The sequence below is a fragment of the Platalea leucorodia genome (genome assembly GCF_965183815.1).
Source record: "Platalea leucorodia genome assembly, chromosome: 5".
Taxonomy (NCBI): Eukaryota; Metazoa; Chordata; class Aves; order Pelecaniformes; family Threskiornithidae; genus Platalea; species Platalea leucorodia.
In genome coordinates, this window is record NC_138827.1 from 5,166,763 (window position 1) to 5,182,640 (window position 15,878).

At 47.9% G+C, this 15,878-nt stretch overlaps 3 protein-coding genes across 4 annotated transcripts in view; 2 read left to right on the plus strand and 1 right to left on the minus strand.

Annotated features, from left to right (window-relative positions):
* CARHSP1 (calcium regulated heat stable protein 1) overlaps positions 1–4,863 on the plus strand; it is a 39,319-nt gene extending 34,456 nt beyond the window's left edge. For both annotated transcript variants that reach the window (XM_082312140.1, XM_082312139.1), the window contains exons 4-5: positions 1,691–3,933; positions 4,723–4,863. In XM_082312140.1, coding sequence (XP_082168266.1) covers positions 1,691–1,853 — 163 coding nt within the window. In that variant the 3' untranslated portion in view covers positions 1,854–3,933; positions 4,723–4,863. The remainder of the gene's footprint in view (positions 1–1,690; positions 3,934–4,722) is intronic.
* Positions 4,864–5,454: 591 nt separating this feature from the next.
* Positions 5,455–13,043, minus strand: PMM2 (phosphomannomutase 2). Its single transcript, XM_082312135.1, has 8 exons — positions 12,964–13,043; positions 12,425–12,536; positions 11,376–11,452; positions 10,334–10,425; positions 9,504–9,603; positions 8,426–8,501; positions 7,160–7,275; positions 5,455–5,570 (listed from the first exon to the last, which is right to left on the minus strand). The coding sequence occupies exons 1-8, from the start codon at positions 13,033–13,035 to the stop codon at positions 5,466–5,468; spliced, it is 750 nt and encodes a 249-aa protein (XP_082168261.1). The 5' UTR covers positions 13,036–13,043; the 3' UTR covers positions 5,455–5,465.
* Positions 13,044–13,150: 107 nt separating this feature from the next.
* Positions 13,151–15,830, plus strand: TMEM186 (transmembrane protein 186). Its single transcript, XM_082312804.1, has 2 exons — positions 13,151–13,173; positions 14,178–15,830. The coding sequence occupies exons 1-2, from the start codon at positions 13,165–13,167 to the stop codon at positions 14,913–14,915; spliced, it is 747 nt and encodes a 248-aa protein (XP_082168930.1). The 5' UTR covers positions 13,151–13,164; the 3' UTR covers positions 14,916–15,830.
* Positions 15,831–15,878: the final 48 nt, after the last annotated feature.

Genomic DNA, 15,878 nt, shown 5'->3' on the forward strand with positions numbered 1-15,878 from the left:
AGATACAGGAGCATTTTCAATATCATGTTGATACAATCAGTTAGCAAACAATGACTTTTCTTCTGAATTTCCCATGGGAGAAGTTAGAATTTATGGGTCAGTTTTAGCTTCCCCTGTACACGCCTGCTTACCCTGTCTCATCCCTGACTACAGGCTGCTTCTGCTCAGCCCCAGCCCCGTGCACCAGCTCCCTGAGCAGCCGTCGCGATGCACGAGTCGGAGGGGAGCAGGAGCCGAGGCAGCCCTTAAAGGGGGAAGGGGGGGGAAGAGGCAGTGCAGGAGATGAAGCTGAAGCAGTTTTGCAGAACTGGGGGGAGAGGCAAAATCTGATGTGAAGTTACAACTGGCAGTAAGTGACGGTATATTTACCTCCTATCAGTCCTTCCAGTCTTTCCTGCAATAGAAAAGCCGTAATGATAACAGGTCACAAGATGAGAGTAGATACGAAGGGCACTACTAAAATCTTAGGTCCCTGCAATAAGAGAAACATTGTGGGGTAAAATTCCTGGGTGGTGTGAGTGTGCTCCCAGTGTGGTCTCGGTGAGGCAAATAACAAACTCGGTGGCGGTTCTCTGTTCACAAATACAAATGCTGCTGAGATACACTGAAAAAACCCACAAACAACAAGAAATCTAGAGCCTAGGTTGTCAGAGAAGGGGAACCTGAGCGTGGGATCGTGTGGGTATATTTAAAGAAAGCTGCAGTAGCATCCTTTCTACTGTCAGAGAATTGTGGCGATGCAGGTTGGAAGGCATCTCTGCCTGTCTTCACTGGCGCACGCTGGGATTTTTATTGAAAAGCTCTCATCGTGAGCGCAGCGGTAGAAACGAGGAAGGCTGTTACCCTTTGCAGTTCTCCGTTTCGTCAGTGCATAGTTCCGGACAGAAGGCGACAGGCCTTTTGCCATCTCCCCCTGGTCCCAGCTAAGGACTCGCATGCAGCAACAAATGCACGGTGCGAGTCGTCCAGCATCCCACGTCATCGTGCTGCTAGCGGCTGGGTAGGAGCGAGCGACTCTTGGAAATCTTTTTAAGTGCTGGATGCTGGAGGAGAATTTCTGCGGTGTAACACATCAGGGTCACAGAACTCTCTTTTTTCACAGCAAGTAATTTTGAAGTATCCCACACCGTGTCTTAATTGGGCTCTTTTTTTTCTTTTCATACCTCAGATGAACTGTGTTACGGTGGAGTAACCTAAAGGTAAAATCACTGACTGACATGGTACAATCCTTCTTTAAAAAACGAAAAAGAGAAAAAAAAAAACTTCAGAAGCGTGAGAGAAGGGAAAAAAAAAAATCAACTTCCCATAGTTTACAGAAACAACCCCCCAAACGAAGTGCCAAACAGCGTCAGCCCTGCCCTCTAGTGCTGCCAGCGAGTAAGAGGTGGTTGTGTGGTTCACAGCGATGTTGTCCAAGGCGGCGCTCAGCTGATTATTTTTTAAGGCATAGTAGAGTACGGTTTTTTGTGTTTGTTTTTTCAGGGTGGTGGTGGTGTTTATAGTGTTTTCATAGGATTTTGGTGCAAGACAACCAAAATCAACATCAAGCCTTGGTGGATGGTGGGCTCTATAAAAAAACCTGAAGTATCTTGAGCACCTAAGATAATCATTATGATAAAAATTTAAATAAGCTGCAAAGGACTAGGAGTGTTTATGTGATTTATGATTAACTGAAGCTTCCCCTCCACAGCATCGAAGGCGAGTACGTTCCTGTGGCAGGCGACGAGGTCACCTACAAGATGTGCACCATCCCCCCGAAGAACGAGAAGCTTCAGGCGGTGGAGGTGGTGATTACCCATCTAGCTCCGGGAACCAAGCACGAGACCTGGTCGGGGCACGTCATCAGCTCCTGAGGCGTCCCGGAGGGAGCGCGGCCGCTGCCTGCGTGGTCACTGCTCAACAACTGGCTGCAGGGGACCTGTCCTGAGAATATTCTACCTATTGTGCGGGAGGAAATACTGCCTGGTCAATAAAGCAGAAGTAGGCCAAAATTACCATTTTTACAGCTGGCCTAAAAAAAAGAAAAAAAAAAAAAAAAAGGCAATTCAGATGCTAATGGAAAAAATATATTGTAATATGTTTACAAAAACCGTATTTTAAAGACACCTAGTTTGTGTGCTTGGTGGAAGGGGGGAGGTTTGGTTTTTCTTTTATCTTGTGAACTGATTCCGGTAAAAGCCCAGGGGAATCAGGGAGGGGTTTGAAGGAGAGCTCCGCTAGCGCAGCCGGCCGTAGCAGAGGCACGGCTCCGAGGCCCTCTGTTCCCTCCAGCTGCTCTCCTGTGAGGGCCGGAGTCCGCTTATTGCTGACGGCAGTGCCTGAGCGCCTGGGCTGGGAGGGGCGGTCGTTGCTGCGATTTCTTTGCCTGGTGGAAGGAAGTTCACAAGCAGAGCGGCTGCTGTAGGGTGGAAAATCTCCATCTGGTGGTTACGCTCCGATGGCCTCGGCTGGGTGCCCTTCAGGCGCACCCTCTGCGAGCGGCAGGTCTGCCTGCCTGTGGGATATTGCGGTTTTACAGCCTGGGTTGTTTGTGAATTTACTTAGGTGCCTTGCTGGTTGATTAGCAACAGATTCTATAGGTCAGTATTAAACAAAAAAAAAAACAAACCCAAAATTTAAAAAAATTTGCTTCGAGGTAAGCGGTAGAAAGCTGTAGAGTAGCGGATACTTCATAGCCTCTGATTGTGCCCGAATTTAGACAAAGCTGAAGTTTGCCGCCTTGATTGCATGGAGTTGAACGTCTGCCATGGTGTTTCACTGGGCAGGCAGGCTAACCGTACTTCTGGAAAGCAAGTTACACGCTGTTCAGATGACTGTGTATAAAATACTGTTCGAGTTACTTCATAGATAGATAGGCTCAGCTGTCTCGGTGAAGTAGGTTCTGCAGCCGCTTCCCTGGCAAACTTGCTCGGTGGGGTGGGATGTGGTCACCCTTGCCCTGACTCCCCTCTGCCTGCAAGAGCTGACGTAGTTGTGCGCCGAAGTTAGTTCTGTTCCTATTTGCCTTCCACCTCTTTTTTTCAAATGAAGCATTTTTCTCTATTATTATGTTCCTAACAGTGGATTTTTATTGACTTTGCAAATAAAAAAAAAATAAAAAAGGCACGATACTCGTTTGTTGGTTGTGTGAAACAGTGTAATGGCCGTTGCCTGTTGGCAGTTTTAGCAATAGGCGCTCGCTGTCCGATCATGACCAGCCTGTAGCGGGGTTTTGGGGTTTCGTTTGGTTTTTTTATTAACCCTAACACTTAGTAGTTCTGGTTTTAACGCTGTCCAGCTTGTTGGAATATCACACGCCGCTTCCTTTACAATAAATGCGACCATTACAATGCTTTAACAGGTGTCTTCCGTCTGCTCTCTGCGTAGCTGGCGTTGAAGATGATTCGCAATAAAGACGGGAGCACGCAGGTGCCTGCATGCGCACACCGCTGGTGAGATTTAAGTTTTTTAAAAAGCGTTGTAATATCAACTGAGTGGCATTATCAGAACAGTCAGGGAGTAACGTAGCGAGTTTTCTAGCTCGTTAATGGGTTGGTGCATAATATATCCTCCTACTGTCAATACATTTATTTTCATCATGCAACGTTTAATATTGGCTGTTATTTATATTGCGATACGGCAGGGCGGGATAGCGCAGCCCGGTCGCTTCACCTGGGCGGCCCAGAAACGCTGCGGCCGAGCCCCGGCCAGGCTGCGGGGACGCGGGGCAGCTGGCGGCGGCGGGGAGGGCTGTGCCTGCCCCCTCCCTTGTGGCTCGCGCCGCAGAAAGCACGATCGAAGCAAGGGCCCAGGTGCTGCGCGGTGCTCTGCTTGCTGTTTGCTCTCCCCTCAGAGAGATACGACGTCGGCGCGAGAGGCAGGAGATAGAGCTTAGCTGCGGGCAATGGCCGCGCGAGGCTGACCAGCAAGCCGTTAGGACTGGAACGTACGCAGGTACGCGCGCACCGATGATTGTATTTGAGGCTGGGAACAAACCTGGGTTCGGTCCTGCGCAGGATGTTTTGCACAGGTAACTTTCTGCAAATACAGGGAACCACGGTGCGTTAAGTGACCGCGTAATCAGGTACGCGGAGCAGCAGGTAGTAAAATCCGTCCGTCTTCGAAGAGCCTTCCCGCGCTGCGGAGGGCTCTGGTGCAGTCTGCTCCCGCTGACGTGGCTGAGGCGGAACGGCCCTACGGAAGCAGGCGCTGGAAAACGAGGTAGTTCTGATGCGTGAGAGCATCACAGCTCCCCCTCCTTTTCTTTGTAAGCCCTCCTGGGGATTTTGGTTTGTCCACAAAGATTGTATTCTCCCCTTTTTACTGCGTAAGTACCACGTAAACTTGGAATCGGCAAGCCTCAAGTCAATCCTTTCTTTGTACAGACAGGCAGCGTGCAACAGGTCTGCTTTACATATTTTATTTGCCAAAATGACAAATTGAAATAGTAATTTTTCATGATAAAATGAGATTTTATTCTCCTTTACTAAATTAAACTGTTCATACGCAATATTACTTTCCTAATGCCAGATGAGAAAAGTAATATTACCAGTTACACTGAGTGTCATGCTTCAACTTGAATTTTAACAGAAACATAGTTTAGGTCATTTTTCTTAGTTCCAAAATCTCATCTACCCTTCATGTCTTACCAGGAAAATCAGAAATGTAATTAGTGACAGAAATACATTTTGCTACTATGCTCAAGTTGTTTTAATTAAGTTTTATAAATTTTTTATTTTTTAGATTTAAAAACAGTCTGCACAAAGCGTAGGTACCGTGAGCTGTACCGTGCACTGGCACCGCGGCCGCAGGGAGGAGGGTCACCTCCAGCACCAGTTGGCCCAGCCTTTCCAGGGGCGGAAGACTGGACGCACCGGCTGACCACGAGAGCAGGGACTTCTGGCTCAGCTCTGCCTTCCCGCCCCCGGCAAGAAACAAAACCCCTCTCTTTCACTCATCTTCCAGTTTTGAACAGGAAAATGCCAACTGTCTTAGAACTTGTGTCTTTGTAGCACAAGGTAAGAATTTAAAAATCAACTCTGAAATGTTCATCTTTTAAATAGCAGCTTCAAAATAAAAACTAGGGATAAAGCCTTGCAGGCCAATTTTGAGACCATAAATCAACCACAGGCAGATTATTCCCCCCCAAAGGTAACGAATGAGCTAAGGAAGTTTACTGATGACTTAAAAAACGACAACAAAAAACAACAACAAAGTTAAAAAACCCCAACCCAAACCCCACAACCAACCAAAAAGAAAACGAAGTACTTGTGTGAACAGAACAGCAAAGGATGGGGCTGAACGCGCTCTGCGGGACTCCACCAGGCAGCAAGGTTCCCCATTACACCCCCTCCCTTCAGCGCTGACTGACCCGCAAAGCCCTCACTGTTCATCACCGATTACGAAAACCAGTACAGAAGGGACGAAGACGCTCTGAGTTACGAAGCTGTCTGAATCGTTTTGTAAGTGTGAGCTCCAAAAGTCTTTCATTTAAAAAACAGCTCTTCGCAGATTCTTCTTGTATCCTGTGGGGATGCGACGCTGTGGCCTTCTGTTCTGGAGTCTGTGAAAATTTCATAGTCATTCCCTCCCTGAAAGCAGAAAACAGCACAAGAGGATATAATCTTATTTAACTTAACACATAGTCACAGTCTTGGGGTGGAAAAGGGACACAGAAAGGGAATTACAGAAAGAAGGGACGTAACGTATTCGTGTCTCAGATGTCTTCCAGAAAGCTAAAAAAACGGCAATCCACCGTTGTGAGATTCTGCATAATGTGTTTATAGCACACCTGGGCTGAAGCTTCTGCGGAACACCGGGCACTTGGGTGAGAGCTCCCTGACCCGCACGTTCGCACGGGTAAGGACAGAGCAGAACGCTCCGCATACGCTCAGCCATGGTTTTAGTTTGGTACAGCAAGCCAGTACTGGCTTTTTAACATTGCAGACTTGCTACTATTAAGGCGTAAAGCTTGTTACAGAACACCGTACCAGCACACGGTATTTGTAACTTACTGGCATTATCCCAACTTGCTTTCCTTTCCTTTTAGTTAAATTATCGTTAAGACCCTCTGCTATTGCCGTAGTGGTTTGGCCTTGCTCGCGACCGGCCCGCTGAGACGTTTGCAACGGGTTTCTCATCGGAGGAGAGCAATGAAAAGATCCTTTCACAGCTGGCTCGGGGAGCAAAGGCGCTGCCACCTGCACGAGCAGAGATCCCCGAAAGCCGCAGCTTCGTGCGCCGCAGGGAGCAGTGCCTCATTTCTGTACGTTGTTTGCCACGCTGCTCTCCGGTGAGCCAGCAGCCACTCCCGCTACTTCAAAACTCTGGAAATGCTGCACTGCCAATTACGGGGTTCAAAATCAACTGTCCGTCAGGTCTGTGCCAGAGGGACAGGTGATTGCTCTCGCAGCTGGTGTCAAGGGGGAAAAAAAAACCCCTTTCATTTAAAGCTTGTCTTTTTCTTATAAAACTTGGCCTTTTTAAGTTTATAAAACTATAAAGCTCTTTGTAACTTGTAGTTCTAAAGCTGTAAGTTTTTATAAAACTAAGCCTTTTCTGATAAAACTCAGCCTGACACTGTCCCTTGGCCACGTCAGCCTTAATTTCGTCCAAGCCCTTGCGCGTGCCGTCGCCCTGGCTAGCTCTGGTCAGGTCTCTGCTCAGCATTTTCACAAGCCTCCCAGTCACCCTGCAGAGTTGTTCCGCTCGCTCCAATGACAGGGACAGGGATTACCGGTAATTTCAGTTCCTCAGTGTGGAGCCAGACAGAGCGGGTAGCAAAGGAACAGTATTAAATTCATCGGAAAATAAATACGTTTAATAATCACCAGCCAACAAGCAGCATCCATCTACAATAACCAACCAGGATGAGGAGTTCTATAGAGCCACGGCACCTAGGTTTTTAACGTAATTACAGAAGTTCAATTTAAAAACATATTGCAGTATGAAGTCTGTCAAGAACACTGCGTTCACCTCAGGACACAGGGGAAGAACCCCTGCTCAGGGCTACCTCCCAGCGTTACGCTGACCAGTAGCGCACAGCCAGTCACACGTGGACGCGTGCTCGCATTTACGTTGACTTCAGTTCTTGTCCGGCATATGGCAATTGCTTAGAACCGAGAGTGCTTGGGGTTTAAAACAGCAGCTCTGAAATGTCTGTGCAGAACAATATACTCACTGGCATAGTCTTGTCTCCAAAGAAATAAATAGTCTTGTATCCATCGTCGGCAACGATTCCTAAGCAGTACCTCTTATCCCAGCCATCTGGGAACACATCGAAGCTTATCTGGCCTCCTAGGACAGACACGAACCAAGCAAACTTGCTTTTATTAAAAGAACGCGTTTCTGAGGGCAGAGTAAGTGAGGAAAAACTAAACTGGGTAAGATTTTTAGTAGAGGGAGCTTTGCAGAAGGCACATGTGTTATGAGACCCTGGAGTTAAGTCTTACAAGTACAGAAAGTGGTTTATAGGGTATCAGTTATTACAGTTGTGATTTACAGATTATTATTTACCCATTAAACAAATATGAAAGTCTCGGCCTGTTGCCAAACACTGACCGCTCTCAAACAAACTGAACTTTTTTAAAATTCCATTTAATCTTTTTACTTTTAGAAAGAAACTACATGAACAAATACAGCCATCGGTGTATGTACGGCCATAAAGGTGTAAGCGAAAGCCCTTCTAAGGCTTTCAGAATAGAAAAAGGAGGCAATCAGCCTTTTTAACACAGCCTAACAGGACAACAACCGTTCCAGTTCCAAATCCTTGGACTTTACCAATACATAAAAGCGTGATTCCCAGTCAAAGTGGGTGTCAAAAAGGTATTTACAGCATCCTTTAGGAGAGCTATATTGGCCGTTCATTTCTGCTTTCGTGTTTTAATACCGCACCTCTAATGGCAACACTTTCTTGTAATTCTGAAAAATAATGATGTGGTAATATACTGGGGGAGAGGGGAAAAAAGAAAAAATGCTGGGAAAATTAATTCCCCCTTATTACCACTTTTCTCTTTAAGCTTTTGGATTTTCTTTCCTCTCCTTCCTCCCACACAATGCAGCTACAGAACTGCAGAACCAAGGGCTACTGGAACCGTACTGATGGAGTATTTCTGATCAAAAGTGATTTGCAGAAACAACTCTGACGAATCAGAAGCATGTAATATGTTTCAAAATGAGCCGAATCAATCACACAACTGACATTAAAAGACAATGAACTGATGACAAGCAATGAAGTTCTCTTTGTTGATGGATTTCAATTAAAATGTACCACATGAAAGCCTAAGAGGAAAAAGAGGCTTAGTCGTGCATGCAATGCCTGCAACCACCCCCAGAGAGAGAGCTGTCACACAAATGAGGCAGGGCATGTCATACCCATAAGAGGATATGATTTAAGGGAAATTTAAATTAAATGATGTTTTAAATGAAATTCTTTTAAATGGAATACCTATAGAAAACGTGAGGCCTTTTCCTGCAAATTCTCTTCGTAAATCAGCTACAAATTTCTCTCTTATATGTTCCTTCTGTTTAAAAAAAACAAAACCAAACATCAGTTACATGCTGTGTTAATTCATCAGTAAAAAGATAACCCATAAAACCGCCCTAAAACTATCCAAAGGTCTGAGTGCCAGGACTAGTGCGATGTAGCTATATTTTATCATTACGGAAAGCATGCTGAGAATATTTCCACTGTAATCTGTTACCAACTTGTAAACCACGAGAGCGAAACTTCACATACATGCTGCGATATTGGCTTTTCTATCTGACAATCTTGGAACACCACGGAAGCACGCTTCAACTCCCCGTAAAATTCAGTGTTACAAACGGGGAGAGTGAGGCATAGGAAGAGTCTCAAAACGGTACTGATCTCCTGATGCCATCTACTCCAGAAAGGGGATTTTCAGAGTGCCTTGGGCTTAGGTATCTTTCAGCCCTGAGTCACAGGCAAAGACTGCTCTTGAGGAAACAGGTTGCCGTTTTTGCATCGGGTCAGAAACAGTTGTTAGGGTGTAGAGTTCTGTAGAACAGAACTCTGATATCATGGCTCGGACTCATTTCAGCCTCGTGCATTTAGCTGTGTACGAAGGAAAATAAATGGTGAATAGTTTGACCTCAGCTTTTAAATTCTGCTTTAAAAGGCTTTAAAGAGTTGACAAGAAAAGTAATAGTTTTATTGATTTGAATGGACATGGGCTGGTATCCTAAGGAGCACTCCAGAGAAGTATGGTTTTGTCTGTGACAGGGTTTCTCAGGAGCCCTGTGTGCAGAGGTGCTCTGGACACAGGGTTAAAAGAAACATGAGCCAAACCCACCCCTTCTGCAAGTAAACGCTGTCAACGATTGCAACAAAAAACCCTACTGTCTATTTCCTGAAGTCTGAACTAAGAAGTTAGTTAGTTAAACCACACGGAAAGGATTAAAATGAAAAAAATGGCACAAAGGATAGAAACTTTTTAAAAATCATAACCTGGCCATAAACTGCCTCTTCCAGAAGAGCTGGATATTTTTCAAGAGTTGGAACTCACTTTATCAAGTTCATAGAACTCAACTCGTTCTTCCTGGCTGCAGCTTCTTCCAATGGGGGACACATTTAACATCCCGTTTCGGAACTCAATAAAAGTGCCCCTGGAAAAAGAATTGATTAACGAGACAGAAAATAGATTAAAAAAATGCTCAAAATACTAAAGATCACAAAGAACTTTCCTTTAATTCTGAAGACAATGGGAATCAGATGTCTCCTCCAGCCTCTCATTGTATGCATAAAACCAGTGTGTAGGAACCAATCCCTCTGGCGTCAAGGAGTCTTTTGGACTTTTATTTCCACCTGGCAACCTCAACATCATCCTTGATGACTTTTAAAAGTATGATTTGGTTTTAAAATTTAGTACGAGCATCCTGTCAACCCAGTTCTCAGACGCTGACAGGCCGGTCTGTCAGCTCTGGGGTGAAGCGGCAAAACTTAGCGCAGTCTCGGCAGTGTTTCTGGCCAGCCTCCCCTGGGGAGTGCATTAACGTCGTGAGCGGCTGCACCCTCACCTGTCACACACAACCGATCTTACTGCACGCTTCCAATCTCTGGAAAACATTGTGCTGCTGAATTCCAAACACATCCAGGAAATGCTCCTACTTCCAAACTGGATTTCCACCCCTCTTAAATAAAAACGCTCAGTATTTCAAACCCTGTGCTCCAGTTGGGACCTTGTCTTTGTATGTACGGACTGAGCTCTGTTTCATGTATACAGCGTTCCTGAAACACGAATCGTTCATTTTTTGCTGAGCAGCCTGCTTTAGGTATTGATGCTCAACACTCTAACGTGAAGAATACGGTGACGCTGAAATGCCTGCATGCGCTTACCTTTTCTTTGGCAGTTTAATCTTCGCAATATAACTCAGGCAGTAGTTGATTAGATCCTGAAGTATGTCCTCGCCCAGGTGACCCTGAATGTTCTAACAAAATAAATAAATACCATTCGACCAAGGGTCCAGAATGTCAGATGCTAAAAACAGGTCACACGGCCAACACACTGGATAATCAGGCGTGGTTAATACCGCAAGAAACATGCCTTCAATGACTAACTCTCACTGGATGCACACACGCTACCGACTAAAGGCTCTCATTTTTCTTTTTGTTTACTTTGGTTTTTTAAAACCCTAACACCAAACTCTCATTTAATACGCTCCCTACTGGTACTTGCTTCAGAAGGAAACGGTGTGGGCCAAAGGCAGCAGACCTAAACAAAAAGTTGCAGCTAACGTCTGCTGCAGCCAAGCGTGAAGAAACGGAGATCGTTACTGCAGTAAACTGGGAACCACTGCTCAAGTCAGCAGTTCCAGCCAGGATCTCTTTTACATTTTTAATCTCCATTACTTACGTTGAACAGATGAAGGTGATGAGGGTATCTAGAATCAGACGTACGTTTATATTAATTTATTTACCTTCTGTCTTATGCAACGTATCAGAATGCGCACTCTGAATTAATGCTACAAAGCAGCTACAAGAGATCTACAAGAAACTTTCTGAACCCTGAGGCCCAACAGACACCAGCTATGAAACGCCACATTCCACAGCACCTCCAGAGCAGGGGCTTGGCCACGTTTCCTGTGGATAAGCCGAGGGAAAGGCTGCTCCAGGATTTTCACTGCTATTCCATCAGACACGCCAGACTCCAATCGCTTTTGGTTTTGAGAATACCCCAAAGAATAAACCTTAAGGTGCAGACGGTCATTACATGAACCAGAGTGCCAAATGAATGATCTGTTATAGAAGTAACGCATGAAAATAGCAGCAATTTTGGCCTTGGGCAGAAGGGTGATTATAGAGGACTGCACTGTAGCAACAAAGCAAAATCTTGTTTAGAAAAATCTCTCTTTCATGTTACTGGCCATTTCACACTTACCTGCTTGCTCAAGAATTTCCCATCTTTGTATGCTACAAGACCGTTTTCTGGAAAAACGTAGTCAAATTTTTCAACCACTACAACCAAACAAAAAAGACAGTAACTTATAATTTCCCCTGTATGTCTAATGCAGAGTTGTCTTTCTTACACATTAAATAGGTTAAAATACAGCAAACATTAGATCATAAAGCATGAACGATTCGGCAGCGTAACATCGAGCACACGATCAAAACCACTCTCATTTCTCTCCAAGACTGACACACACCTCAAATGACATGAAGTCTCTCAGTTAAGTTACCTGTATTTTTGCTTAAAGGCTCCTCCTCTCCTGCAAATATGTCTCTCTGCATTAAACGTAAGGCAGTGACCGAACACCTCAAATATTACAAAACCCTGGCACGCAGCCTGGCTAGGGCGCAAATCAAATACTACTATTTTGGGTTTGTTTCCTCGATGTTACTAATCTACAGTAGATGTCCAAGAGTTGTGAGAATCTCACTACAATGGAGGATGACGTGGCTTACTGGAGAGCACTTGTAAGCCAAATTCTGAGTTATCTGGGCATTACAGAACGCTGTCAGTGCCACAAATTAAGAAAAGACCATTAAAGACGGTCTTTTATACAGAAAAGGAAATGCCTCTCAAAGGACTAAAGCAAGAGTCCATCTCTGCATCGTAACCCCCCAGTTACCGAAATCAGGTCCTTCAGGGATGAGGTCGACACCTGAGCAGCCTGCACACCTATACGTTAGGTACGTAATTCCATTTTAAAGAGACAACGTTAAAATGCCCTCCTAAGGTACTGTCACAAAGTCAGGATTTCGCGATTAGTAACTACCCCTTACGAAGATACCGAGATATCTGTAAAATGCAAACACGGGCTGCAGTTTCCAAATGCCTGCAAATTGCTTTTCACAGACTGAGTGCAACACAAGAGGAAAAAAGTTTAAAGCAAGGAGGAGAATGAAAAGAGTTTAACCTACACTTAACCTTCACAACTTCCTTGTAAGCAACTGAGTGCAGGGGATTGCATCAGCCGCTATCCTTACCGTCATCGCCGAGCTGCTCCTTAATCTTCCCGAAGTCTGAACCACCCACGACTCCCACTTTCACCTTCTGACGCAACTTCTGCAGGAACGCCGCCATCTCCGCTGTGATTTTCTAGGTTCCAAAATGAAAGGATTAGGTTTGTCAGTAGCCTTATCACGAGACCAGCATCTCTATTTCGCAATAACTATTAAAAACCAGCAGTACTGTGCAGAGCTTTAAGAAAAAGGGAGGGTTTTTTCCTTCTTTTTTTGCCTTAAACGACAAATTAAGTTCGCACATCAAGCACCAGGGAAGCGGCTGCAGAACCGGCGTGCCTACACGCTCTGTTCCCTAGCAGCCCTTAAAGAAACGATCCGTGTCCCTCCAGAGCCGCGATGCTCTCGGCGCCGGCGCCCGGGCTGACAGCGCCCGCAAACCCCCCTCGGCCCCTCAGGCAGCCCCGCGCCGGGGCGCGGCGCCCAGCGAGGGCACAGCCGGCCCCGCCGCCCCGGCCCCGCCGCCCCGGCCCCGTCCCCGTCCCGCCGCCCCCGGGTCTCGCCTGCCGCGGGGCGGTGAGGGTGCCGTCCACATCGAAGAGGCAGAGAACGGCGGGCTGCGGTGAGGCCGCCATGGCGCCCGGCCGGGGCAGCGGAACCGGGGCCGCGCGCTGCCGCCGCGGGGGACGCCGGGAAGCGGGGGGCATCGCCCCGCCCGCCCCTTGCAGGCTCGCGGCGCAGCCGCGCTCTCGGACGGCGGAGCCATGGCGGCGGTGAGCGGCGCGGCCGGGCTCCGCGGGGGCTCTGCCGCCGGGGCGGGGGTGTCCCTCCCCCTCCCCTCCTCCCCTTCGCCTTCCCCGGGGCCGGGCGCGGGGTGAGCGGTGCCGCCCGTGGGGCGCCGGCAGCGCGTCTGGGCCGCGAGCGGCTGCGGCCGCCTCAGGGGGCAGCGGGAGGCGTCCGCGCGCGGCGCCCAACGGCCGAGTAACGGCCGCCGCGGGGCGGGCCGCCCCCGCCGGGGCCGGGGCCGGGGCCGGGGCCGGGGCCGGGCAGGGAGCAGGCGCCGCCGCCGCAGGGGCTGGAGGCCGGGAGGGCGCCGGGGGGAAGCGGCGCCTTCGCCGGCCGCGTTGATCTGCCGGCGGCGGCTGCCGGCGGGCAGCCCGGAGGCAGGCTCCGGAGCGGCGGCGGTCCGCTTAGGTCCGCGCCTTGCACGGGCAGGGACGCCAGCGCCTGTGTTGCAGCATGAGGGCAGCACAGAAGTTCCCTTCTTCCCTTTACCTTGCGTTGTCCCGCACGTTCCTAATGCCCGGTCCTGCTTTCAGTGTTACTCGTGCTCTCCTCCCCTTTGCCGTGCTGCGTCCGCTTTTCTCTGTTTCCCTAACATTGTTATTTAGGTGGTTATTTAACGTTTCACTGATTCCGCTGCCCCAGGTTCTCGTACCCTCTTTGCGTAGAAGCAGCCCGTGGTGCTGGTGTTTCCACGTTGATGCTGCTCAAAACCAGAGAGAGGCAGGGGATGCCGTAAGGTGACGCTCAGCAAGCTAACTTTGGTCTCGGCTATGGTATAGCGAAAGCATTTTCCCTCTTCGCCCGCAGGGAGGGATGCGAGCACGAATGCCGGTTTCCTAACGTAACACTAGTTTTAAGTCAGGTTACGGCGAGCTGGGGCGGGGAGGCTTATGCTAACTGTCTTCAGGTGCCCAGGAACAGATGTTGAGCTAAATGTGGTTCGGTTCTAAAGAAGACTCAAATGATGACCTGTGGGAATATTCCCTTGTAGGCAAGGCTCTGCAGAATTAGGACTAAAATCTGCACGGCTCCAGCTTTTGGGAGATGTCTACAGAATGAGCTCTGGACAAGGCCGTGGAAGAAGGAAGACGCTCGCCCACCCTGGTGTTTTGGTACGTGGGAGTGTTTGCAGTCACAAAACTGGCGAGTTAATGGTGTTAATCGTTATCTTGGGAGCCAGCGGGAGCCAGCTGCGCGTCTGTGCCATTCGGCCCCTGCTGCTGTGGTCCGACAGAAGGCTGCGGCTGAGAAAACGGAAGAGTTCAAACTGGTCTACAGGTTTCCGGGGATTAAGTACTGCAGGGTGCTGTCCCGACTGAAGCTGCTGCAGACTGCCACCACCGTGGTCGCGCTGCCGCCCATCTGCTACCTCTATCTGCAAGAGCAGGTTTCTCAGAATATCCTCGTGTATACAACTGGCATTGCGCTCTTTGCTGGTGCGATGTTGTATGGTATGAGCTACTTCTTCAGAAGAATTATTGGATTAATCTACTTAAATGAAACCGGCCGTACGGTCAGAGTGGCCCACTTGACGTTCTGGGGAAGACGGAATGACATTTACTGTCCCATAGAGACAGTGATGACTTTGGATGAAGCTGGAGATAGCAAGGGGGAGCTGCTTCTCCAGTTCAAACGGTATAATAGCGCAGATGTGTTGTATTTTACAATCAAGTTTGGCCAGATTGTAGACAGACAGAAGTTTACTCAAATATTTGGAAAACTGGAGTGATACAGCCGGTAATTTCCAGTGACTTTCCTTGTTGTGTCTTCATTGTGCTTATTCTTCTGTGAAGTTTCTTTAGTTTACTGAACTGACACACTTCTGTCATTTTCCTGTGCAAAGCCCGCTGGTAAGTGCCCTCAGTGTTAAATGCACAGGATTAAATGCCTTTGCAGCGTGTTTAGGGCGTGAGCAGCGTCTCTGCTGTGCTGGAGACGGTGGTGCGCGCGGTCGGTCACCAGCAGCCGTACGTCTGAGCCGTCCTGCTTGGAACGTGCAGTAGGAGGCCGAATTACTGGTGCTGACCCTGGCTGTTTCAGCTGGCCTCTTAGATCGTTTTTAAACGGGGAAGAAACACTTGAAGTGAAATGCAGTAACTCTGCCAGAGCATCCTTACTTTAAATTCATGGCGATTTTAGCAAATGTTGGGTTGACTGGGAAGCCTCTTGAAATTAAAACTTGTCTCGTACGTACATATGATAAGTAACGCTGGATGTCAGAGACACACTCAGGCAGTAATGAAATGGAGGTAGCTGGAAAGAGCGGTGTGTAACGCCGCGTAAGGTGTGCGGGGGCTCTTGGCAGGGTCTTCAGGGTGTGAACATAGCTGGGCAAAACAAGGGAGCATGTTGCAAGCCGTGTTGACGGTTCAGCTGTTAAGACTGGGGCAGCATTTCAGGAGCCTCTCCGAGAAACTGCTTTCCCATTGGAGTAAAGGAAAAACAACCCGGACTGCGATGCTGTGAATTACAGGCACAGCCTGTGATCCTTTGCTCAGCTGGGATCCTAATCATCATCTGAAAATTTGGAACTACTTGTCCTTCTTTGTACGTGTTCACGTTTGTTTTGTGTGTGTGAATGACATTTAATCAGTGCTGTAACACTTGAGTTGCACAAACTTCAGTAAACGTTACCAGAATTGTCTTAGACTGTGAATTAAGCAGTCGTCTGTGAAGATTGCCACATAGCCTG

Bases quoted from the DNA above. Each gene is read 5' to 3' on its own strand.
- PMM2 (XM_082312135.1), bottom strand. From the start codon at position 13,035: ATGGCGGCCTCACCGCAGCCCGCCGTTCTCTGCCTCTTCGATGTGGAC. The intron at 9,604-10,333 runs GTAAGCGCATGC...TTCTTTTTCCAG, and splicing joins ATTAAACTGCCAAAGAAAAG to GGGCACTTTTATTGAGTTCC. The intron at 7,276-8,425 runs GTATTCCATTTA...TGTCTGTCCTAG, and splicing joins AGGCCTCACGTTTTCTATAG to GAGGCCAGATAAGCTTCGAT.